The sequence below is a fragment of the Lolium perenne genome, chromosome 3, assembly GCF_019359855.2.
Source record: "Lolium perenne isolate Kyuss_39 chromosome 3, Kyuss_2.0, whole genome shotgun sequence".
NCBI lineage: Eukaryota > Viridiplantae > Streptophyta > Magnoliopsida > Poales > Poaceae > Lolium > Lolium perenne.
Window position 1 is genome coordinate 326798495 of NC_067246.2, and position 26203 is coordinate 326824697.

Genomic DNA, 26203 nt, shown 5'->3' on the forward strand with positions numbered 1-26203 from the left:
TTCTTCCTCGCAAAAAAAAAGGAAGGCAAACACAATTCAATTGGGTCTTTATCTTGTTCCCATTGTTTCTCGCAAAGTGTTTGTCTCTATGATAACTACTATTCTATGTACTAGTATTCCCCAACTCCCTCACAAGTATTTTAAACTACACAAGCCCCCACAGATGAAAGTACGAGGATACAGGTAACCCGGATGGTGTGACGAACGAACGCAAAAATAAAACCTCAGACGCAAGAGTGCCGCGAAAACTCCTAGAGTTCAGTAAAATCTGAAGAAGGCGCATGCGGATCCTGCAACAAGTACCTCATCCTGCATTGAATTGTCCAGTAGCATCCCAAGGCCTGGTTTCGAAAGATTTCCCGATCATACTCCTCTTCTTGTTCACCGTCCCATCATCACGTGCGTACTCAGGGAAATAGTCCAGGAAAGATTTACTTCCAAGAGAATTCACTCCTTCGAAGAGGAACCCAGACACCAAATCCTGAATATTGAAGCAGTAAGCAACTCTGCAAATAACATAAAGTATACATTGATCGGCAGAAGAGAAACCAGAAGGAGCAGATCGTGGCGGTGGCGGCTACGACGGTGTAGGAGGAGGGCGGTGGCGGCTACGGCAGTGGTGGTGGTGGCGGCGGTGGCGGCTACGGTGGTGGCGGTGGCGGCGCGATAGCGGCTACAGTGGCGGTGGCGGCTACGGTGGTGGTGGCGGTGGCGATGGTGGCGGTGGCGGCTACGGTGGTGGTGGTGGCGGTGGCGGCGCGGTGGCGGTGGCGGCTACGATGGCGATGGCGGTGGTGGCGGTGGAACCTACAGTGGTGGTGGTGGCGGCTACGGTGGCGGCTACGGTAGCGGTGGCGGCGTGGTGGCAACTACGGTGGTGGTGGCGGTGGCGGCCGACCATCTCGTCCCTATATGACGCGCGTTGCTGCTCCCGACCCCATCGGTTTTCAAATATAATGTTATTTCCTATAATAGTTATATACAATATTTCCTATAATATTTACATACTACAAATATAATATTTACATACTAAAAAATAGAGAGAAATATAAGTTAAAAAGTATATATATATATATATATATAAGTAACAAAACAAAGATATAATAGTTCTAACTAATATTTCTAACTAAATATTTCTAACTAATATTTCTAACTAATAGTTCTAACTAATAGTTCTAAATATTTCTAACTAATAGTTCTAACTAAATTTTCTAACAAAATATTTGGAACTAAATTTTGTAATTAAAATTTCTAACAAAATATTTCTAACACTAACAAAATATTTAGAACTAAAATTTGTAACTAAAATTCCTAACAAAATATTTCTAACTAAAATTTCTAACCTAAAAACTATTTTCTAACCCTAATTATTATAACTATATAATTATTGCTACAACATAAAAACAGAGAAAACACAGAGCACACAAGGAGGCCAGGGCGCATGGGGCTTCACCGGCCGTTCGAGGCGGCAGCTCGACGCGGTGGTTCACGCGTTCGGCGGTGGCGACTCGATGTGGTGGTGGCGGCGTCCGAGGAGTTTGAGGCAGCGGCATCCGAGGAGATGGCGGCGCGCGACGGCTCGAAACGGTGGCGCGTCCGACGACGACCATGGCGCCCGAGGAGGACGCGGCGGTGGCACGCGGGACGCGGCGGATCGAGGTGGGCGCGGTGGCACGCGCAGCAGCGGAGGCGGTGGGCGCCAGCGACGAGTGCGCAATGGTGGCGGACGATTTTTGCAGCTTGCCGACGTCCCAATGCTTCTTCTCTATGTGATATGCGCGGAGAGGAGGAGGAGGAGGAGGAGGCGCCGGTTATACTAAGGGGATCTTTAGTCCCGGCTGGTGGCACCAACCGGGACTAAAGTCTTTTTCTCGTGCGGCCTTTTGGTGCGCGCCCAAATACAACCTTTAGTCCCGGTTGGTATTACAAACCGGGACTAAAGGGTTACTTGGATTTGTATTTCAAATTATTTTATTTTTCTTCTTTCATATCGGAAAATAACATATAGCATATCAAAATGTTCAGAATAGAAATTTCTATCTAACAAAAATATAATTTATTCTTTATAAACATTTAATTATTTATATTTCCTAATGTAAATTGTTTGAATATGAATTAAAATAACTTATGTACAATTTTGAATGTGACAAAACTTTCATCATGAAAAGTTGTTTTAATTTAGATAATTAATATAAAACTATTTTATGTTTTCTATAATAATTATTGTAACTATTCAAACTATTAACTATTTTATCAATTTCAATTTAAAATGCATTAATTTATATCTTTTGCATAATTTCTATTGACAAAGCTTTCAACATGAAAAGTGTTTGAATTTAGATAATTAATCTAAACCCATTTTATGTTTTTTAAAATAATTATTCTTACTATTCAAATTATTAACCATTTTTTCATTTTCAACATGAAAAGTGTTTGAATTTGAGTACGAGAAGGATGGCTTTATCGTGGATGATGCCGATAAAGATGAGGAGGAGGAAGAAGACGAAGCCATAGCTGGTTGTGAGAAGTGAAGGGACAAAACGAGTACGAGAAAGACGGCTTCATCGTGGATGACCTTGATGATGATGAGGAGGAGGAAGAAGATGAAGCCAGTTCCAACTGTTGGGTGTAACCGGGACTAAAGGTGATTTTTGTGTCATCTAACAAAACTTTCGGTGGGATAAGGACGTGTGGACAACCTTTAGTCCCGGCTGTTAGGTGCAACCGGGACTAAAGGTGTTTTTTTGTGCCATCTAACAAATCTATGGGCGGGATAAGGACGTGTGGGCAACCTTTAGTCCTAGCTGGTGGGTGCAACCGGGACTAAAGGTGGTTTTTTTTGTGCCATCTAACAAAGTTGTTGGCAAGATAAGGACGCGGGGGTGGACGCACTGCTCGGCGAGATAAGGCATGTGACGCACGACGCCTTGTCAGAGGAACAAGACGAAGGAGGAAGCGGCGTCGGGCCTATAAAAGAAGCGTCGATAATCGCAAGCAGCTCAATAAGCCAACCTAGAAGGTAGGGAGCTTCGCCCCATGGTCGGAGGAAAGGGTTGGGAAATCTCCCGTGGCGGAGCTTCTCGAAGATGTTGTTGGTGCGCACGCCCTACGACATCTTCAAGGAGCTCGCCCCAAGAAAATTTCTCCTCAAACCCGTGAACGCCTCCCTCTCCTGCAAACTCCCTCTCATACAAGAAATGTCACTTTGTTCAAATCAATGTCACTTTTGTTCAAATCAATGTCCCAAGCATTCTCATGTAGTGTTAATACCTTACATAGAGTTACATTAATTACAGCGGAAGAAATAGGAAATTGAGATACTCCTTCGTGTATGTCCCTTGCTTATGATCGCGTCGGCCGTAACCATAAAGCATCTTTATCATTTAACTTGATGCTTGGGTCAGTGTTCACCGTGAAGGGTGGAATTTCATCAAACTTATTATAATCTTCTAACATGTCTGTCTTGTCCTCCACTCCCATGATGTTTATTTTTCTTGAAAGAACTATGTGGCGCTTTGGCTCATCGTATGATGTATTCGTTTGCTTATTTTTTCTTTTTCTTGGTTTGGTAGACATGTCCTTCACATAGAAAACCATAGCCACATCATTGGCTAGGACGAATGGTTCGTCTCTATACTCAAGATTGTTGAGATACACTGTTGTCATTCCATACAGCTTGTCTACATGAACCCCGCCTCCTGTTATCTTGACCCATTTACACCTAAACAAATGGAACTTAAAAGAAAGCCCATAATCAAGTTCCCATATCTTCTCTATGTAACCATAACATGTGTCCTTTTGGTTATTGTTTTTTTGTTGCATCAAAGCAAACACCACTGTTTTGGTTGGTGCTCATTTTATCTTTGGCGACCGTGTAAAATTTAATGATCTCGTACCCTTGGAAAGTCAATACAGTCGAAGATGGTGTCTTGGCCAACAAGTACAACTGATCTCCAATAGTGGTGTCATTCATGAGATGTTTTTACAACCAACCGCCGAAAGTCTCCATGTGTTCACGTGTAATCCAGTCGTCCGACTGCCCTGGGTGTGGGAGCGTACAAAATTCTTGTGTACATTGATATACGGAGCCACCAAGGTGGAAGTTTGTAGAACTGTGTAGTGTGCTAGAGTGAAAGATTGCCCGTTCATACTTATCATTGCTTTCTTTCCTAGCGTGTCTTTTCCACTCAGTCTCCCCTCCTGCCGCGATTCGAGAACACCAATCGGCTTAAGGTTAGGAGTAAAGTCAATAAAGAACTCAGTGACCTCCTCTGTTCCATAGCCCTTGAAGATGATTCTTTCTGGCCTTGCACGGTTATGAACATATTTTTTTTAAGACTCCATGAACCTCTTAAACGGGAACATATTGTGTAGAAACACAAGACCGAGAATGGAAATCTCATCGACTAAGTGAACAAGGAGATGCGGCATAATATTGAGGAAGAATGGTGTGAACACCAGCTCAAAACTAACAAGACATTGGACCACATCACTTCTGCAACCTCTGTAGACTTTCTAGATTGATTATCTTCTGCGAAATTGTATTGAGAAATGCACATAGATCCACAATGGGTACTCGAACATTTTTCGGTAGAAGCCCCCTCAATGCAAACGGAAGCAATTGCGTCATTATCACGTGGCAGTCATGAGACTTCAGGTTCTAGAATCTTTCACTGCCATATTTATTATTCTTTTTATATTAGACGAGAAGCCAAACGGTATCTTGATACTACTCAAGCATTTAAAAAAGATTTCTTTTTAGTATACAACGAAGTTGAGTGGCTTTGACAGTACCGTGGGGTTGCAGTCAGGAAATTAGTCCAGTGGATGGGTACTTCTATCCTGTCACAGTCTGGCCACCGATTTCCACACTTGACTGAATGGGCCTCCTTGAAGCCCTGAAGGAGGGGGGCTGACTGGAAGCTCAAGTGGAATGGTTGGACATATCCACTCCCAAAACTCAAGTAGTTGCTACGTAACACTAATTCTTGGCATGTATGGCGCGTATGGTTCCACAGCTAGCTAGCTCTTGTTCTTGCAACATGCAACTCAAAGCCATTCTCTTGCTCATCCTCATCATCTCAAGCATCCCAACATTCTTAACCGTTGGTGCACTACAATACCAGCATCACCATGGTGGCGGCTGCATCCCGGTCGAGAGGGCTGCCTTGCTCTCCTTCAAGCAGGGTATCACAAGTGACAGCACTAAAGTCCTCGCCTCGTGGCGTGGACAGGACTGCTGCCGGTGGAGAGGTGTCAGTTGCAGCAACCGAACAGGTCATGTCACCAAGCTTAATCTTGGTAATACAATTCTGGACCCTGACACCTCTAATCCATGCCGTAATGCTAATTCTTTGTTCGGCGAGATAAGTCCCTCGCTGCTTTCCCTGGAGCATCTGGAGCACATGGACCTTAGCATGAACTGTTTGCTAGGGGCAAATAGTCATGTTCCTCATTTCTTGTTCTCAATGGAGAACTTGATATATCTTAACCTCTCTGGCTTACCATTTACCGGTAGAGTGCCTTCTCAGCTTGGGAACCTGTCTAAGTTGCAGCATCTTGACCTTGGCCAGGGTTATTCTGGATTGTACTCTGGATTGTACTCAACAGACATTACCTGGTTAACAAATATACCTTTGCTGCAGTACCTTGGCATGAGCGGAATAAATCTCTCAAGGATAGCTGATTGGCCTCATACCTTGAACATGATTCCATCTCTAAGGGTTGTCGATTTTGCTGAATGTAGGCTTGATACTGCAAGCCAGTCTCTTCCATACTTTAATCTCACAAGACTTGAGAAGCTTGATCTTTCCGACAATAATTTAGGCCACTCAATTGCATCAAGTTGGTTTTGGAATGCAACAAGCCTCAAATATCTCATTCTTGGTGGGAATTATCAAGCAAATTGGAAGTTCGGCAAACTTCCAGACGCAATAGGAAACATGAAGTCACTCAAGGTACTTGATTTGTCTGACACCAATCTGAATAAGACTGGAAACCTGAAAAACCTTTGCAGTTTGGAAATCCTTGACCTCTCTACAAATTATATGAATGGTGACATAACGGTGTTGATGGAGGACTTGCCACGATGCGCATGGAAAACATTGCAGGAGCTACATTTCCATAAAAACGAATTCACCGGGACCCTGCCAAATTTGATAGGGGAATTCAGCGCCTTGAGTATACTCGAGCTGTACATCAACAACCTTATTGGACTTATACCAGCAGGGCTTGGGAATTTGGCGAGTTTAACCACCCTTGATCTCGGGGAAAATCAGCTCAACGGGAGTGTACCAACTGAAATTGGTGCCCTTACTGCTCTGACTTATTTGGACATGGGCAGCAACAACTTAACCGGAAGTATACCAGCCGACCTTGGAAAATTGATAAACTTGACCACCCTTATTCTCGCGCAAAACAAACTTACTGGAAGTTTACCCGCTGAAATAGGCTCTCTTAAAAATCTGATTTCTCTTGACCTAAGCAACAACAACTTTAGTGGTGTGATCACGGAAGAACACTTTGCAAATCTAAAAAGTCTAAAGTACATAGATCTGTCTTCTAATCAATTGAAGATTGTGGTGGATTCAGATTGGCGTCCTCCCTTCAGGCTGGAGTCAGCAGTGTTTGCATCTTGCCAAATGGGTCCTCTGTTTCCAGCTTGGCTTCAGCAGCTTCGGGAAATCACAGCACTTGACATTTCGAACACCACTATAGAGGACAAATTTCCTGATTGGTTTTGGGATACATTTTCACAGGCAACATATCTCGACATTTCTAACAACCAAATAAGTGGTAGCTTGCCAGAACATCTGGATGGCATGGCTTTGGAAGAACTGCACCTAGGCTCAAACCAGCTCACTGGGTTGATACCTTCGTTGCTGACGAACATCACAATGTTAGACCTCTCCAACAATAACTTTTCAGGAGCAATACCATCAAATTTCCAAGCCTCGCGACTTCAAATATTGGTTATCTATTCAAATCGTCTTGGTGGGTACATCCCAGAATCTATTTGCAAATTGCAACAATTGCTATATCTGGATTTGTCAAACAATTTTCTAGAGGGTGAAATTCCTGAATGTTTTGACATCCAGATGGTACAATTTCTTCTGCTTGGAAACAATAGTCTATCAGGAAAATTCCCAGTATTTTTGCGGAACAACACAGATCTGGAGTTCTTGGATCTTGCATGGAATAAGTTCTCTGGAAAATTGCCTACATGGATCGGAGAGCTGAGCAAATTGCGTTTTGTACTACTGAGCCAAAATGCATTTTCTGATAAAATTCCAGTCAGCATAACAAACCTTACATATCTTCAGTACTTGGATGTGTCAAGCAATGATTTCTCTGGTGCAATACCTTGGAATCTATCAAACCTAACATTTATGACAAGATTCCAGGAGGAATTCATGGATATGTATGATGGTACATTTGGAGGAACTGATGGCATAAACAATATGGGAGCTGGTCACCTAGGAAAAATATTAGTAGTTACAAAAGGACAATGGCTTACATATGGTAGAACACTTGCATATTTTATGAGCATTGATTTATCACATAACTCCTTGACTGGTGAAATTCCCACAGATATCAATTCCCTTGTTGCACTGATGAATCTGAATCTATCGTGGAACCAATTGACTGGACAAATTCCAAGCACGATTGGCGCCATGCAGTCATTGGTATCTCTTGACCTCTCTGAGAACAAGCTCTCTGGTGAAATCCCGTCAAGCATATCAAATCTGACATCTTTGGCTGCCTTGAACTTGTCCTACAACGTTTTGTCTGGAAGGATACCCTCTGGCCGCCAACTTGATACCCTCAATGTGGGCAACCCATCACTTATGTACATCGGCAACAGTGGACTATGTGGGCCTCCTCTCCTCAATAATTGTTCAGGAAATGATCTGTTCATCCATGGTTATCTCGAAAGCAGCAACAAGAGATTTCAGCCACTGACCTTTTATTTTGGTCTTATACTGGGACTTGTGGTGGGGCTCTGGATGGTGTTCTGTGCACTGTTGTTCAAGAAGACTTGGAGGATTGCTTATTTCCAGCTCTTTGACAAGGTGTATGCCAGAGTCTATGTATTTGTGGTTGTGAAGTGGAAAAGCTTCACAAAGAACACAGCCGTAGAATAAGCAATTTTTCTGAAGGATACACTCTGGTCGCATGTGTTATGTTGTCTGCCTTGTTTGTACTATATAAACATGAAGATGTTTAGTTCTTCGGATACATGTATGGATTATTGTGATAAATGTAAGACTATAGTACTGCTTTATTATTCTGACCCCTGCAAGATTTTATAATTCTTTTTGACCATAATCAAGAGTCTCATGCTAGTTCTATCTATACTCTCTACACGGACGGACGCTCACAAATTACAAGGGCGACGCCGCGCTAGCTCGATCGTCACATGCATCACACATCTCCTGCACGCTCGCTGATCAACCCATCTCTCCCATGGCGCCCACTGGCTTAATCAACCTGCCGACGGAAGCACTGGACGAGAATGCGCGGGGCGTCGGCCCCCTCGACAACGTCGCCTGATCAAGACGACACGCCTCCGGCTGCTGAGGCGGCCGGACCTTCCGCACCACGTGAGCCTCGCAGCGAGGACTCACCGCAGAAGTCGGACTACTACTACAAAAGAGGTCCAAAGAGACAATCGTCACTCTCACTACGGGAGAGTTGATTTTTCTGCGCACTTTAAAGTGCCCTTATAAATAGAAAAAATACCTCTAATTATTTTTAGAGGCACTAAAAAAGTGCCCAATTAAAACGCTATTTTTAGAGGCACTTCTATGAACGCTCCAAAATATTTTTAGGGGCACTTCTATGAATGCCTCCATATATTTTTAGAGGCACTTCTATGAATGCCTCCATATATTTTTAGAGGCACTTCGATGAATGCCTCTAAATATATTTAGAGACACTATGGCAGTGTCTCTAAATATATTTAGACGCACGTTGCCATAGTGCCTCTAAATATACTTAGACGCACTTTGCCTTGGTGCCTCTAAATATAGCATGTGTTTTTTAGCCGCACTTTAAAAATACCTATAACCAATTATGGTGGCAGTTATGCATTTTAGTAGCAATTCACACAGTAAGTGTAACAGCAATTGACATAAGATGTTCACACTAATAATTGTAACTACATTTTCACATAAGGTTTTCATACAAGTATTCAGCACCATCAATAAGTTCATAGCAATTGTCAGTTGATTACATCACCATCAAGAAATTCATAGCAATTCAAATAAGATGTTCATATAAGTACACAGCAACATCAAGGAGTTCACAGGAATTGTCAGTTGATTACAGCACCATCAGGAAGCACCATCAGGAAGTTCACAGTAACATGTGTATCTGCAAGTGCAAGATGAACTGGATCTTTACAAGAATGATCTCCACTGAAAATTACACAGGAAACAAAGCTATAGCGTGTGAAGCTAATATGACTGGCAAATAAGGGCATAAAAGTATGTTACTGTGATCTAATGAATTTTGCCATTTTTCAACTAATAAGGGCATAAAATTAAGCTAACTAAAAGTATGTTAATGCCCCGGCAAATCAGATGGTTCTATTTTTCAACCTTTCTAACAGGAACCAAGGTCGAAAGGATTGAAAAACTCCGTTGTTCACAACCACTGCTGAAGGATTCCTTGACAATTTAAATATTAGTAGTTCTTTTGTCCAAAAAAAGATTGGATTTGGTCTTATAAATACGTAAGACCCTTCAAGCATCGTGCCTACAAATGTCTGTCTAGTTATTCGACCCTCACAAGCACAAAAAAGCATGAAGTATCTTGAGGAGGATATCAACATGGTTTCCAAGATCATTTTGACCATTTCATCATATAAAAAAGAGTATGCATATGTTTAGATAGATCTAGTATTGTGTAGGTAGGTTAGTATTGTTCCTGTAATGATGGTAGAAAACGACCTGGATTGTGATTAAGAGGGAGTAGAGTGCATCATTTTGGTCAAAGTTTAGAATGCAATTTATAAAGTTATAGAGTTAAATACAACTGATTCCAACTGATACCTACTGGTCAACTGTTCCCTAATTTGATCATGAAAAACTATAGAAGTACATTGTATTCTCTGTCTTTATTGCGTAGCTTTATGCGCATGTGTGCGTAGAGAAAACTACATCAGAACAGATTCTAGGGATTAGCAGGAAACAGGAGGAACTACAAGGACCAAGGGATCTGACACATAGTGGGGAAGAACTTGGGGACAAAAATCTGTATCATCCCATTCACGAACTTGTTGGAAATTGGAGAGAAGGGGAGAGGATCTGTGTGAAGGTCCAACCTTGATCCTATTTCCAATTTCAGTGTTTGAATTTTTTGGCGTTTGGGAACTTGGAGCTCTCAGCTGCATAGAACAGCAGGCAGGACAAGAAAAATGACATGGCCACGTGAGATTACAATCAACTATAGCACTGCAAATAGCAATAAAATCATTTAAGTGTTAAACTTTGAAGAGAAAGAATTAGAATAACGACAGGTCTAATGTAAGAAATTAAGAAGGAACTGATGCAATGAACGGAGCGATTAATAATGAGATCCATTAAATCACCGTTATGATTTGATTCTGAACAGGACCTGCTGACATAACAAACTTGGCCCCTCCGGTTTCTCCAAAGGCTGACAAACCGAATAACAACATTAATTAACATAATCACATAGATTAGTGAGCACACACACAATGTATCTAGCCATGTAATGACATGTAAAACCATGTGATCGAATGGCTGTCTCCAAAGAAGCAAGCAAAGCGACATTGATCGTTTTATCCCTAATAGTTTACGGAATCTGATACAGATCTGCCGCTAAAGTTATAACAAAACAGATCATCTTAAGGCTATGTGCTCCACTCCTCCAACACCAAGAGGTGCTTCCCATATGCCTAATGCATGGTAAAGAAGCACTAATCTCCAAACGGCATCATCTATCTAACAAAAGGAGCAGAGTAATGGACAGTCGCTTTACCCCCACGCAAGCTGCCCACAGTGCCGTGCCCTGACCAGACCAGGGCAGGTTGTCCTACGCCAAAGGTTTGAATGGAAATAATATCTTACAGCCACAACTCAATTCAATTCATTGTGCGCGAGTCCAACCAAAACCAGCTCGGTTACTTTGCTTGAAGGCCTTGCCAATGCCACCTCTTAAGAGGTGGTCAGCCATGCCAATGAATGAGACAGGCCTGACAAAACCCTTGATTGTGTTGAATATCAAGAAAATGGCTGGTGCTAGCGTACTCTATAGTGCACACGGCCCATACACCTCAGATGTCACATCTCAAAAGACCACTACTACCCTGAACAAGTTATTGCCTACCAGCTACCCCAAGTGGACAACAGGTTTAAGAAGTAGCGCTAGTACCAATCTATCGGTCCCTAGGGAACCTCCATGTCTACACAAGTTACAAATGCGATGGACTCTTATTGGAAATTGAATTTCTAAACAAACCAGGACTTTCTTGCACCATCCCAAGACCAGATAGAAATTAGATCTCCAGCACTGCACTGCAGCACCAGAGACCTGGACTGGACCTCTACAGGTTAAAATGAAGAGTTAAGGACAGTGGTCATACACCCATACTACATCACATTGCATAGGCCCCAACAAACCCAGGCACATGGAGCCATAATGGGGCCTACCCTACTGCACCCCCTGGATGGCTGTGATTAGGCCACAATGGCCAGGCACCAACTTTTAAGTACCACCACCTGATCATTCCTCATCAGCTACGCTGAAACTATATATTCTAACCTCAGCACCTTTGAAGCCCTTTCACTTTGATTCTTCCTGTCTAGCTAGGTTAAATACTAGCAGTAGCACTACCCTGTTCATTTGTTCAGGATCAAATGCACCAAGTCCTCCTTGCGTAAATACCAATATATTATATAGCAGTAGCACGATCAAGAACACAGGGAGAACCAAGAGCACGTACAGTAGGGTTGCTTGTAGACGAACAAGAGCCGCCGTGGTTGTGGCGAGCCCACCACCGACACATGGCAGCGGCCACTTGATACGCTGGGGTTGCGGTAGTGCCGTCCCACCGCTGTTGTCGTCGACACCACTGACTATGCGAAGGTGCAGGATACCACCTCTCAACCAACTCCAGCCGCCAGGATGCCTGACTCGCCCTGCTTCTCCAGGTCACACCCAAACAACTCCAATCTCAAACCAGCGGCGCCGCTCGACGCTTCGGACGAAGCCTTGTCCTCAATAAAAAAAAGAGCAAAGATTACATATTCAAGCATTCAGAGACACCAAAAATGAGTTATTAAGTACTAGGAACAAACACTAAATTAGAAAATTTACATTTATGTCCATATAATTTACAGTAGAACATGCAGTTAATTATTTAGCTAGTACTACATGTTTGCATCCACTTAATTTGAACAACCCAACAACACATCAGCCTAAACATAGTTTTCTTATATGGAATTCTTGAGCATCAACAAAGAAGTAGAACATACTGCATGTTAAATCTGCACCGTAAAATCTAGAAGGATTTCATGGTTTTTGGACCTGATCTGGGATGATGAGATATCAACCAGACAAGTAGATAAGGCTGCAATATGGAGTACTGTACTCTAGGGTCAGTCATCAATTCTAAATTATAGTAACAAGTAGTAGGAAACTATACATTTCCTGCAATTTTCGAATCAATGATTAAAGGAAGATAAGCACACTAACAGAACATAATGCATAACGCAGGCATTATCACAAACAGATAGCATGCAACAAAATTTTCATCAAATTTCCTAGGGATCAAACAAAGTAATTTACTACCTAGGTTCGCAAGCATACATTTAAGGATCTAATTGGGTGAGACAATATGTTCCGAAGAGAGAAACGTGAAATCAAAACAGAAGGAGGATGGGTAAAACTCACCAGATCAACAAGCTTCTCGGATCCAGAGGGTCCGTCACGGGATCGAGGAGTAGGTTATGTCACGTCTCAGAGTGGCACCGAGTCACGGGTTGGAGGAGTACGGATCCGATGTTCATCGTCGTAGTTCGTCGGAGAGAGATCGGCTCGTCCTCGTTCGCCGAGATGTGGTGGGAGGCCGTTGGCCGGAGGCGCGGAGGGAGGTCGCGGGTGGGAGGAGTTGTGGCAGAGGAAATGGACGGCGCCCACCGGTTCCTGGTCACCGGCGCCGAGGAAGACGAACCGCGGCTGCGCTAGGGTTTCAAGACGGGGGGCGAAGCGGCTAGGGTTAGATGACGATGCCGTGGAGGCGGGGGAATCTGCGGCGGATACCTACACGGTGCTACACCGGAGAGTACCAGCGTGGGAGGAGGCCGGAGCTGGCCGAAATCACGGCGGCGGGAAGCGGGTGGCCGGCGGCGGCGGCGTTCCCTTCGTGGAGCAGAGCGAAACCAGAAAGGGGGTCGAGATATGTGTGTTGAATTTTTTTTCGAGGGAGCATGCGTGGAAGTAGTACGTGGGTGCAGTTGAACTTAATGGGCCACATGGGCCAGTTTATGCTGGCTAATAACAAAGAATTTAGCCTAATGGGCCATATAAGGAGAAACAAAAACTAGTTGGCCAGATCGGAGGACGCACACTTCCACGAACGCAAGCCGCTATCGATGGGAGGCATGTACAGAACGTGCGAGTCTCTTCTCCTCACTGCTAAGGCGGCCCCACCCGCAAAAACCCTCGTGTCGCGAGGCGTCGGCGCGCCCTTCGCGAAGGGGCCGGCACGGGGTTGCCGGCGCTTCTATTGGGCTCGAAAAAGCGCTGGAGCTTTTTGGGGCGCGCCGGTGCGAGCCAATTTTCGATGCCGACCGCCAAAATGTTATGGGACCGCTATCGGGGCCGTCGGTAGAGATGCTCTTACAGAGCTAATTATTAAGTGAGGTCGACCTCTCTGGAGTCTGACCTCTCTAGAGTCTGGAGCAAAATTGTTGGGGGTTTAGAGAGGAGAGGCCGACCTCTCTGGAGTCTGGAGCATGGGGGCGCCGGTCTTTGGGGGATGCGTGGGGAAGGGGGGTCAGGCGAGGTGGAGGAGGTAGGCGGTGGACGGCCGGGCCGACCAAACCGACCTCGTTTGCAGGTTTTCTTTCGTTGGAGGAAATGACAAAAAACCACGACAATTGAGGCGGCGGTGTCACATGACCACAGACTGGAGGCTAAGCGACACATGACCACCAACTCAGGGGCCGGTGCTCCACACAAAAGCACTGATTCCACGTTTTGCTAGGTTTAATCACATTTCTGGCAGATGGGGCCTGCTGTCAGGTGCCAGGTGGCGATGTCTTGGCAAAAATATTTATTTTTCTGTCTGTACTTCTCTATTCTCGTATGTGTTGACCAAGCCAGAGCTGCCGGAGCCTTTGTGCCGCCGCCACTAGCCACCTCTGCTCCGGCCATGGAGCGGCACTAGTGAAATCCGCCAGGGGGAGGCACGGGTAAGCTCCGTGGAGAACGGCACGGACGACCATGGCCAGTGGCCGGCGAGGACGAGCTCCTCGAGGGTGACGCCGGCGCGCTCGGCTAGGGCCGGCACGGGATCCGCGAGGTGGTTGCGCGAGCGAGATCCGCCATGGCGCGGCTGGGCGAGCTCCGTCCAGGGGCGGCCGCAGGCGATTTCCTTGAGGGCGCGGCAGTTGCTGCTTCGCAGCTTATGCACGCGCTAGTCGGGAGGTGCTGGCGCGTGGTCGAGGCGGAGAGGTGCGGAAGTCGACAACGCCGCGGGACACAGAACAACCGGAATCGTGGGGCACGCGGCCGGACTGGAGCGGCGAAGCCGGCCGGCATACAGGCGGAGCTGCATCTGGGAAGAACGTGCGCTAGCGGCGGGATGCGGCACCGCTGCCTACACAACCTGTCAGAAATGATGGGGAAAACATCGCCACCTGGCACCTGACAGCGGCCCCATCTGTCAGAAACGTGATTAAACCCAGCAAAGCATGTAATCAGTGCTTTGTGTCGAGCACCAGCCCTGAGTTGGTGGTAATGTGTCACTTAGCCTCCATCTTGTGGTTATGTGACACCGCTACCTCAATTGTCGTGGTTTTTTGTCATTTCCTCCTTTCGTTGCCAATCGTTACTTGCCCTGCACGTAGGGCCAGTGAAAACGACCGCCGATCGCCCACAGGAGCCTAAAACACTGGGAGGTAAGATTACAATGGGTTTAAGATTTCTTTAACCGTAGCTGACTACTTAGTATGTATGGACTGCTATGTCTACTTTGTTTTTCGATGTGTTGTACACTGCGTATCTTTAGAGGCACATTTATTAAAGGGTCTGACTACACCAAGGTCGACCTCATTTTAAGCTAACACGAGGTCATCCCATCATACTGTTTCTGGTCAAATGAATCTTTCCAAAAACGGAAATTTCCGGGAAGAGGAAAAACTCGCGCGCAGGCACATCCCAGACTGGGCGCGTCTCGCCCATTTCTCCTCCGCCCTCTCAACTCCATCCACTGACGTGAGTATATTGGATACATAACAAAATCTAAATTCTTTTTTGCAGATTCTTGTGACAAATCTGAATGTACTATATCAGGATCCATGTTCTGGTGTTACATCGTAGGTGATTTATGCAAAAAAGTTACACCAGACCAAAATCATTTACCATGTATGGGTGTGAAGTTTAGACAAGTCAATCTTAGATGATTAAATTACATGTAGCGGGAAAAAAACACAAGAATGTTACACCGCTGACGCGGGATGCAGTTGTCAATGCTGGAATGTAGCCACCGACACTTGGATGTAGCCGCCAACGCGGGATGCAGTTGCCGATGCTGGAATGTAGCCACCGACACTTGATGTAGCCGCCGCCACGGGATTCAGCCAACGCCTCAAGGATGGAGCAGCAACTGGTTATCAGCTCCACCGTAGCATGGCGAGGATGCAACCGCCGCCCCTAGATGCAGCCGCCGCCATGAGGATGCAACATGAGCCTTGGTAGTCAGTAGTATCAGCAGCTACCGGAAGCCGATTTTAACCATGGCAGGGGCTAGCGGCAGCTAACAAGCCGACGCCACGGGATTCAGCCAGCGCCACAAGGATGGAGCCGCTGCCAACGCGAGGATGAAACATGCGCCTCGATAGTCAGTAGTAGGAGCAGCTAGCAGAGAAGACGATTTTAACCATGGTAGGGGCTAGCAGCAGCTAACAAGCCAACGCCGCGGGATTCGACCGGCACCACAAGGATGGAGCCGACGCCACTGCGAGGATGAAACCGCCACCCTGAGATGCCGCCACCCCCGCGAGGATGTAACATGTGCCTCGATAGTCAGTCGTAGCAGCAGCTAGCAGAAGCCGATTTTAACCATGGCAGGGGCTAGCAGCAGCTACCAAGCCGACGCCACGGGATTCAGCCGGCCCCACAAGGATGGAGCCACCGCCACTGCGAGGATGAAAGCACCACCCCGAGATGCAGCCGCCCCCGCCAGGATGCAACATGTGCCTCGATAGTCAGTAGTAGCAGCAGCTAGCAGAAGCCGATTTTAACCATGACATGGGCTAGCAGCAGCTAACAAAGCCGTCGCCACGGGATTCAGCCGGTGCCTCAAGGATGGAGCCGCCGCAAGGATGTAGTGGCCTTACCCGCCGTCGCGACGAGGATGCAACTGGCACCACCGCAGGATGCAACATACGCCTCGATAGTCAGTAGTAGCACTAGCAAGCAGAATCTGATTTTGACCATGGTAAACTGCAGGACTCAATTCCTCCAGAACATCAGTAATGTAAGAATTGTCGCACCAACCACCGTTTGCAGCTGTTCCTTCGCTCGCCTGAAATATTAAATCAAACAATGAGAGCTAAGTGAAGGAAAGAAAACCAGCAAGGAATGGATTTTATTTATCTCTAACACCTTCCCCAGACCCCGCACAGTGCGGGAGCTCTCAGCACTGGGTACGTCCTTTATAAGAATGAAAATGTAGGGGGGGGGGGGGGGGGGAATCATCATGGAGAATAATAAATGGGAAAAATCTAGGAGGAAATAACGACACTTGCATGTTCCCCAACTTGACAGTTACGAGTCGACAGAATAATGGTGCATCCATCTACATCATTGTCTTTAAATTAAGGCCAATGGATAATGATAATCCTCCAAGTATATTTTCTTATCAATCCTCTGTATGGTTTTTATATCTTATTAAAAATCCGGTCTCCAATCATCTTATTACTAGCACATGATCAGTCACAGGATAACAAGGGAGTACCACACAAACAAGCACGTATTAATCTTATATTTCATTGCCAAAAAGATCTCTACAGGTACACCTGGGGACAGTATATCAATCTGTGATGTTGCAATGCCATGACAGGAACCACTCCCGAAATTATAAGAAATGATCCCAAATGGAAAGACAACTCGAGTATGATCAATGACACATTGATCATACAAGCAAAACCAATGCAAAACAGCGGGCATTCATATAGTTGGTGAATTGGCATATGGCTTTCTTAATATGGACACACCGGGGATTCTCCGTCTCATGTGCATGAGCTGGTACCGGTCTTGTTCGCGAATGGAAAAAAAGAGAGCGATAAGGGCAGACAACAACAATCAGCTGAAATCATTTCCCAGAATGAAAGCCTGTACCACTGACCAGCTAGAAAATGTATGAAGAACTCCAGACCACGCCTAGAAAACGGACGCCTCTTGCTTCTTCAACCGCCTTTGCTTCTCTACCAAACCAGGGAGCAATGGAACAAAAGAAACACCAAAATGTTTGCCCATTCTTCACAAGGTTGTGCTTGATCCAACAACAATATCAATATCTGCTTCGAACAAGCAAAGCAAATCTCCAACCAAGTACCCAATATAAACATACAATAATGGTGTTGTAATGTCCAGGTCAATTTTAATGCTCTTGAACTTCTCAACTTTGTCTACAGGAGACTCTATTTTCCTGTTGATTTGGCCAGTTGAAACAGATCCCTCAAAGGCAAACTCGTTGGAATCTATGTTTAATCCCCCACCTATCAGCGTCGCTGGGCATGTAGAACCTAATGATGAGTTGCATCTCGACAGACTGGTTGACAGCAGACTTGAAACCCAATAGTGACTAGAGAGATAAACACGTGTTGTGCCACATAAATACGTGTGTTTCAAAACATGGTTCTGACCATGAACATGTCATCCACTTAGCCTAGTGTTCCAGCACAAAACGAGACAAGGTTGGCCTCCTATACTCATCCACGTGGGCCATTTCTGATTCTACGGGACAAAAAACACATTAAAAATAGCTAAGTGTTAATACAAATTACATATATTAGTGGATATGAATCACATCTGCCTAGATGTTAATTATCACATGGAATTGACACATATATAACACTTGTTCAGTGGGTAATGAAAATTCACATCTAGACATGACACAAAAACTAGCAGATATGAAAATCACAATTACCTAAATATGACAAGTTCAGTGAGGATGAAAATAACACCTAGCTACATGCGATAAAAAAAAGTCAGCGGATAGTTTTGAAACATCTCGCTAGATGTGACAGAGAAGAATAGTTTATATTAAAGTCACATTCGGTTAGGTGTTACAGAATTCCTCCTTAGAAAGTTTCAAAAAAATCTCGGTAGATGTTACAGAAAAAAATCAGGTGATATTAAAAGACACATTTAGCTAGGTGTTACATAATTGAGCGGATCGTTTTGTAACATCCCGCTAGATGTGGTAGGAAGAAACAGTTGATATATATATGTGGCATTTAGCTAGGTGTTACATAATTCAGCGGATAATTCTGTAAACATCCCGCTAGATGTGGTAGGAAGAAACAGTTGATATGCAAGTCACATTTAGCTAGGTGTTACATAATTCAGTGAATAATATTGTAACATGTCGGTAGATTGACTGAAAGAAACAGTTGATATATAAGTCACATTTAGCTATAATTTACGGAATTCGGCGAATATTTTGTAACATGTCGCTAGATGTGACACAAAATTCAGCAGAAAAAAGATTAAAAGTCACATCTCAGCTAGATGTGACACAAATAAATGTTCTGGTTGATGTGATTGATATATCACCCCACATCCTAATTTACATATAATTTTACATCCTATTATCCATGCAAAAGATTCTAGTCTATATGTACAGAACAAAATAATGGAGCAGTTCGAGCAGGAACAGAGAACAATGCATCCAACCAAACCTTAGCATCACAATAAAACTACTCGTAGCAATACGAAAAAGTTTGAAGGCGAAGAAGGTCGATTACCTTGCAATTGGATGTGACCGGAGATGCTGGGATGCGGCCGGAGAAGCGGGATGTAGCAGCTTAGGCGGGGGATGTGGCTGCCGACGCGATTGTCTGGAGCGGGGCCGCGGACGAGGCCGCGCCGGATGTAACCGATGCGCGGGGATGTCGCCCGTGCCGCAAGAATGTGGACGACGTCGTAGGGATGTAGCCGGCACTGAAGAGGACGCACCCGGCGGCCACGGACAAGGATGAAGCCGGATCCGGAGAGGATGTATCCTGCACCGGTGAGGAGTAGCCGCACCTCCGAGCAGCACCCCGTCGAATCCCTCCATACGCAGGGGCGAATCGAATCAGAAAATCCGGCGAGGTGGATGGAATTAGCAGGGGGAGAAACGACGCGAAAATGGTGAACGGAGAGCAGAGAAGTGTCGTGGCGGGAGGGATTCGAGGGAGGAGAACCGGAAGGAGCCGGGCCGGCGGCAGCCGGAGCACCAGGCGGCGGCGGCGGCTCGTCACGAGAGTGAGCGGGGAATTTTGGGAGGAACGAGAGAGAGGCCAGAGAAGAAAGGTGTGAGTGCGTGTGTTGTGTCGCTGTCCTACTTGCCTACTTGGTGTGGAGCACCACTTCGTCCGCATCGTCCGATCGGGATCCAGCGGCAATGACCGTGACCTCGCTGGGAGTTATGACCAGGTCAGCTTCGGAATAGATATTGCCTTTATGAAATGCCTCTAAATATACCAATATTTACAGGCATTTAGTACAATTGCCACAGAAAATGACATCTTTAGAGGCATTTCAAAAAAATGTCCCTAGTATTTTCAGAGGCACATGTACAGGCACATGTACATGTGCCTCTAAACACACCTATATTTAGAGGCAGTTTTACTAAATGCCCCAGAATATGGTATCTTTAGAAGCACTTCAATGAAAACGCCCCAACAATTTTCAGAGGCATATCCACAAGTGGCTCTAAAGATACCTCTTTTTAGAGGCACAAAGTGAAATGCCTCTAAATATACATATTTTTAGAGGCACTTCTGTAAATACCCCAAAATATGCTATTTATAGAGGCACTTCACTAAAGATGCCTCTAAAGATAGTATTAATAGAGGCATATTCATCTAAATGCCTCTAAAAAAAGTGCCTCAACGGGAAATGCCTCAGAAAATCAACTCTCCCGTAGTGCGTGGACAAACAAGGTTTTCCTCTGCCCCATTATTCGCCGCTATAATCCGGAAAATTTCATCGACGTCGCCCTGGACACCACCGGAAAGGTTCGGCCAGTGCACCCGACGCGCATCATCGGCTGCAAATACGGCTGGGTGGTCACCAAGGCGTACACCCTGTCGCTGCTGGAACCGCTCATCGGACGGCAGTTCCAGCTACCTCGCATTTTTTCGATATGGGAGCAGTGCTCCGGCCTCTGCATCAATAGATGCACACAGCCATGTCCTTTATTTAAAAAGATGTCCAAAAAGTATACTTATTACAATCATGCGGTATCTAAGGCCGTAACAAGAACCAGCCAAACAAAGATGAAAAGTATACAAAAACTATCCATCTTCAATTCTTCTAATGTGCCGCTATCCAGTAGCCTGGAAATAGCAATCCAGTGTGACCGTCAATAGATGGTTGCATCCAGTAGCCATAGTATCCCGCTGATCCTCCGGAAGAAGGTATACCCAAAGCTGTATCTAATGCGCCACACGAAAAATAACCTGCAAAAAATTGGTTCCCTTCTGTTTATTAAACACAATATCAATTCTGCTTGTCCATATCGACCAACAAATTGCAGAAATACCAATACGAATATGCTCTTTATCTTTCTTATTCACCCCATTCAACCAATTACCGAACATATTAGTAATATTGGATGGAGGAGGAATGTTATAGGAAAAGAATACCATCCTCAAAATTAGTTTTGCAAACGGACAAGAAAGAAACAAGTGGTCAATAGTCTCATTATCATCACAAAAACAACATTTTTGACAACCTATCCACTTTCTCTTTATCAAATTATCCCTCGGCCCCCGCGCATCACCTCGTCCCTCCGCCGCACTAGGAAGGTGGTCAAGAACGTCAACCTGATGGGGCAGAACATGTTCCACAAGGCAGCGTTAGCTCCTGGCCGCCGACTCGGCACCTACGCCGTCATGCTGATTCACAGCGGCGGCTACGGCCTGTCATTCCTCGGGCCAGGAGCCAAATGCTGGACGGCGTTGCGCGAGCCGGCATGGACACCCAAGAGTTACGTGGACGTCATATTCCATAAGGGCGCCTTCTACACGGTCAGCGTCGATTCCCAGCTGAACGCCTGGGAGCCCGACGGGAGCTGCACCGGCTTGAGGCCAAGGCTCGTCGCAAATCCACGGGCGGAGCCAGTGTTGTGGGCCGTGCTCGTCGAGTCGGCGACCCGTGACGATCTTTTGCAGGCTACCAGACCCAGCTGGTCATCCCCTTTTGATGTGTTGTTCCGCTACGACGAGCGCCAGCGTGCGTGGATCCCGACAGTGAACCGGGGGGATATGATGATCTTGTTGAAGAACAACATCAGCCTATGCATCCCCTGGCGAGACGCTTACGACCCAATGGCGCCACACAGGTGGCCGTTGGCTTCTGTATCTCATAGACCCGATTCCACGTCTTCCTACTTTGGTTTGTATCTGCACTATGGTTGTTGGTTTCTGCCATATGTTGCACCTGAATTTCATCACCGTTAGGTTCAGCCAGCAAGGCAATGCACAATTAAATCGGGTCTTTATCTTGTTCCCATTGTTTCTCGCGAAGTATCTGTCTCTATGATAACTACTAGTCTATATACTAGCATTCCCCAACTCCCTCATAAGTATTTTAAAATACACAAGCCCCGTCAGATGAAAGTACGAGGATACAGGTAACCCTGATGGTGTGACGAACGAACGCTAAAATAAAACCTCAGACGACGCAAGAGTGCCGCGAAAACGTTCATGGCCTATAGTTCAGTAAAATCTGAAGAACGCGCACGCGGACCCTGCAACAAGTACCTCATCCTGCATTGAATTGTCCAGTACCATCCCAAGGCCTGGTTTCAAAAGATTTCCCGATCATACTCCTCTTCTTGTTCACCGTCCCATCATCACGTGCGTACTCAGGAAAATAGTCCAGGAAAGACTTACTTCCAAGAGAATTCACTCCTTCGAAGAGGAACTCAGACACCAAATCCTAAATATCGAAGCAGTAAGTAACTCTGCAAACAAACATAAAGTTTGTGCGTGTAAATACAGCGATTGGCAGAAGAAAAACCTTGGCCTGGCTTTCACCAATTAACCTCTTCAGGAGTGGATAGCCAGGATCCTGCCCAGAGACAAGGTAAGTACAAGATTAGCAGAAGATACTCCATTTTCACAAATGATAATACCTACCAAGCAGTGATAATTTCACAGAAGTAACGGTGTATTACTCAATCACTAGCCCATGAATATAACTTTCAGTCCATGGTTCTGGCAAAAATACAAACCTTTTCAGTCCTCCATGTGAGATATCTATGCTGCGCTTCTCCATTACGAACAATTTTCACCGCGTCGTTTTCTTCAGCAGCTTGATCCGTTAACTGAAGCCAAACCTGCATAGTAAGACACATGCATGATAAAACAAAGCAGCAGGATACCTGAAATTCTATCTTTCCTTCAGAAAAAAACAATCGTTGCATACCTTATAGTAATCCATCAAAGCCGAAAATAGAACATCATGGTTACATTCAGTTGGCTCAAATATAGTCCAGATCACGATCGGAGAGAAGAATCTCAGGGACTCACTCGTAATCTTGCCGCCCCATGGCAGAAGCTGCATTTTCTCTAAATAAAGATGCCAAGCTATGTATAAAGCTAATAGAGGAAGACGTATGTGGCAATACATTTCATCGAAGATAAGATCCAATTACCTCACTATACTTCTGTACAAGAGGCATCAAATCCCTGTAGTATTTATCTTTGTAATCAATGTCTACAGTGATATCATATAAAGGATTGAGGTCCCTGCAATAATTCATTCAGGCCATATTCATTTCTTAGTAGTACAATGCACGTGGAAAACACATCAATTACATACAATTCTGGCACTTACAAGACAACAATACTTTGTGCAGGAGTTGTGAAAGCGTTGGCGCAAAATATAGGAAGGTCATATTCAGCTTCAGAGAAAGCAGCAAAGTCAAGAACCTGCAATGGTGCATGCATCATAAGTATAGTGGCTCATGGCAAGAATACCGGGAATGCTTGCACAGTAAATATTGTAAACAGAATTTGCTGGAAGATTAGGCAGCCCATGGAAAATACTGGAAGATTAATAGTATCACAAGCATACTAGATTGAATAAACTTAACATGCACACAGAATTTTCTGGTATTGGTTTCTTGGTCAGTTCTTTGGAGTGCTTTTGTCAAGGAAACCTGAACTTGGAACACGCGAAGACAGAAGAAGTACCTGAACTGAGTTTTTCTTCTCCACTGTCAAGCTGCGGAGCATTCTGATTTTGGGAGCGCTGTACGAGAGGGCATTCAGAACTGTAGTGTCGTCATTGGGTTGTATGAACCTGAACTTCTCCTGGAAGCACAAGACAGAACAAAATCATCTTGTGAAGCGAGGAGTACGATTGGTGCTAGCTGACCTAACATTTTCAGGTATCCTAGATGAACAGGTGCATAATAAAATGCCTATTATTCGCAGCGTGCTTCTTCACCAAACTTTCATGTACATAACTTCAACTCTCAACTAGTCCCAGAACATCAGTCCTAAGTTGGGGGCCTTCACGTGACAGAGCAGCTACATGTATAACTGTATAAGAACTTTATAGATTGACCAACCGAACAACTAACACAGAATAAAATTATAATTTTGCACCTTCTAGAACCATAGATTAAAAAGTCTGACCAGAACAAGTCGTGGCAGTTACTTGGTTGTACTAACTGAAGAAATAACATTTCTGCTTCAGTCATTGTTTAGTCTTGGTCAAGCGGAGGGCCAGCAGCTTCGGTTCAAGACCAAGCACCAAATTTTAATCAGATGCTTGCAATCGCGGCAGGATAGTTCTGCACCTCCCTTATTAAGGACTGAACTTTTCCTAAGTGGGCGCATCTGGTGCGCACACCAGCCAATACCCACGGGTCCTAACACCTAGCGCTGATGACACCAATTACAACTGAACTGAAACGCAGCTAAGCTTTTCACTTGGAGCAATATATGAAGTGGAGCAATTGGTGTTATGAGTAGCTCCTTAGCAGCATGGACTGAACTACGGCATGAGCAGAACCCTTGAGCTGAAAAGAGGAACCTGCGAGGGGTGTGGCGTGAGGGCGGTGCGGAGGCGGGTCAGCTCCAGCGCCGAGTGGACGAACCTCTGGTACGACGAGCCTGCGCCCAGGACTCCACCGCCGGCGCCGGCGCCGCTCATCCTCTCTCCAAGAAGGTTGGTACAGTAGTGGTGGGAGCAAGGATGAGAGGGGCGAAGCAAAGACACGTGGGAGGGGACCCACCCCGTTCAGTCCAGCTAACCAAGCAAATCCGCACGAATCTCGACGCAGGACATCCCCTCTCTCTTTCTTTTTGGGGAAAGCAGAGCAACTTGCTTCGTCCATGGCAGGGGAACCCATGCTCGTGCAGCATCCACTTGCTACTCCAGATTAGAAATAATCAGGCGGGTAGATCATCAGATGAAGGAAGCAATAGACCAAATCCCGCTGATTATTCTGACACCGAGATAAACAAAGGAGGTTACGCAGTTCCCTTCGCCAGCATCAATCATTGGGGCATACCAGTAGTTTACACATTAAAACAATTTTATCTGCCTGCCTGTCTATTTCCTCAAGAATATTCCCGGCCTTGCTCCTCACTCACCGGCTATGAGGCCATGTTCCAAGCTTACTAGTAGTACTAAACTCCCAAAGATATATTCCAAGATCAGTAAGAATGTTGTATGGCACCGTGTAATATAATCCTGTGTTGGTTTAGTTTATCCTGAATTGACCTGTGGAAGAGCCAGGTTTCAGATTCTTACTTTAAAATTGCAAGTGCTACTTATTCTGGTATTACATTTTCTCTGAAAGCAACTTATGTTTTCCTATTACTCCACTATGCTTGGTTGCCGTAGACAATGTGTTTGGAGCACAAGCACAAAAAAGATTCAGTCCTCCCGTGCAATTTATTCTTTATTATGCAAGTCTCCGGATATGCTTTCGGTGGTAGAAAAAGCTTTTTCGCAAGTAAGCGGTAGAGAAGTTTTTTCAATAGAAACCAGTAGGCCTGCCTTAAATTAATAAGGTTGTTGCTGGTAAATTGATGTAGATCGCTGAAAACTAGCTAACAAGAAACAAAAAGCAGCAAACACATAAAAAGAAATGAAGAACAACTAGAGCTTCGAGTCCATTGTCCTGCCCTGCAGTCCGGCTGAAGAAGAACAGAAGTTGGTGAAGAATAACGTCATTGAGGTACTCGCAAATTCGTCAACCTCCAAGCCAAGCCACACCGTCATCAGAATCCACCTCTGAAGAAAGCAAAATGCTTTCTCTCCCCGGATCGGAGGGGGCTGGGGGCGCACCTGTCATGAGGTAGAGAGCTATCCCTGAGCACGCATGGCCATTGGAAACCTGTTGTCGGAGAACAAGGCTCCGAGCACTCTCCTCGCCATGCCGCCACCCACAAACTTCAGTGCCGCCCGCAACACCAACCACATCACACAGGAGCAATGTGAGGAGAAGACAAAGAAGATGTGGTGAAACCGTGACCAGCTACCTACCAACCACTGCCGAGTTCGCCCACCAACCCATCTATCTCAAGGTGATGCCTCCAACGAGGGAACGGCGCCGGAGCGCTGCCGCCCAAACCGAAGCTCTGGGGTATCACCCGCGAGATAGGTAGGTCAGGGAGGAACAAGGGAATAAACCTCGATGTCGCCTTCAGGAAGCAGAACGGCACCGACAAGGTTGATGATGTGGCGACCGCCATCATCGGCCACACCCACG

At 45.4% G+C, this 26203-nt stretch overlaps 2 protein-coding genes and 1 long non-coding RNA gene across 7 annotated transcripts; 1 reads left to right on the forward strand and 2 right to left on the reverse strand.

Annotated features, from left to right (window-relative positions):
- Positions 1-252: 252 nt before the first annotated feature.
- On the reverse strand, positions 253-24697 carry LOC127345746 (phytochromobilin:ferredoxin oxidoreductase, chloroplastic). Of its 3 annotated transcripts, XM_051372278.2 has the most exons (9): positions 24517-24697; positions 23670-23789; positions 23311-23405; positions 23129-23222; positions 22900-23031; positions 22706-22810; positions 22492-22542; positions 22365-22410; positions 21948-22270 (listed from the first exon to the last, which is right to left on the reverse strand). In XM_051372278.2, the coding sequence occupies exons 1-9, from the start codon at positions 24634-24636 to the stop codon at positions 22188-22190; spliced, it is 846 nt and encodes a 281-aa protein (XP_051228238.1). In that variant the 5' UTR covers positions 24637-24697; the 3' UTR covers positions 21948-22187. The 3 variants fall into 3 exon arrangements, with proteins under 3 accessions (XP_071684783.1, XP_051228238.1, XP_051228236.1); XM_071828682.1 differs by lacking the exons at positions 21948-22270; positions 22365-22410 and adding an exon at positions 253-481; XM_051372276.2 differs by having other exon boundaries at positions 21948-22410; positions 24517-24696.
- LOC127345745 (receptor-like protein EIX1) lies at positions 4925-8230 on the forward strand. Its single transcript, XM_051372275.1, has one exon. It carries the CDS (start codon positions 4998-5000, stop codon positions 8142-8144), a length of 3147 nt encoding a protein of 1048 aa, XP_051228235.1. The 5' UTR covers positions 4925-4997; the 3' UTR covers positions 8145-8230.
- Positions 9150-13427, reverse strand: LOC127345747 (uncharacterized). Of its 3 annotated transcripts, none has more exons than XR_007878937.2 (5): positions 12922-13427; positions 11972-12239; positions 10595-10662; positions 10328-10457; positions 9153-9375 (listed from the first exon to the last, which is right to left on the reverse strand). It is a non-coding gene; the product is annotated as an uncharacterized lncRNA (long non-coding RNA). The 3 variants fall into 3 exon arrangements; XR_007878936.2 differs by having other exon boundaries at positions 11972-12245; XR_011756309.1 differs by lacking the exon at positions 12922-13427 and having other exon boundaries at positions 9150-9375; positions 11972-12915.
- Positions 24698-26203: the final 1506 nt, after the last annotated feature.

What these genes read in the sequence shown, in the direction of transcription:
- LOC127345746 (XM_071828682.1), bottom strand. Translation starts at nt 24,636, where the DNA reads ATGAGCGGCGCCGGCGCCGGCGGTGGAGTCCTGGGCGCAGGCTCGTCG. An exon ending in AGAAGAAAAACTCAGTTCAG is followed by an intron (nt 23,406 to 23,669) that starts GTACTTCTTCTG and finishes GCACCATTGCAG; the next exon opens with GTTCTTGACTTTGCTGCTTT. An exon ending in TTGTACAGAAGTATAGTGAG is followed by an intron (nt 23,032 to 23,128) that starts GTAATTGGATCT and finishes GAGAAAATGCAG; the next exon opens with CTTCTGCCATGGGGCGGCAA.
- LOC127345745 (XM_051372275.1), top strand. Translation starts at nt 4,998, where the DNA reads ATGGCGCGTATGGTTCCACAGCTAGCTAGCTCTTGTTCTTGCAACATG.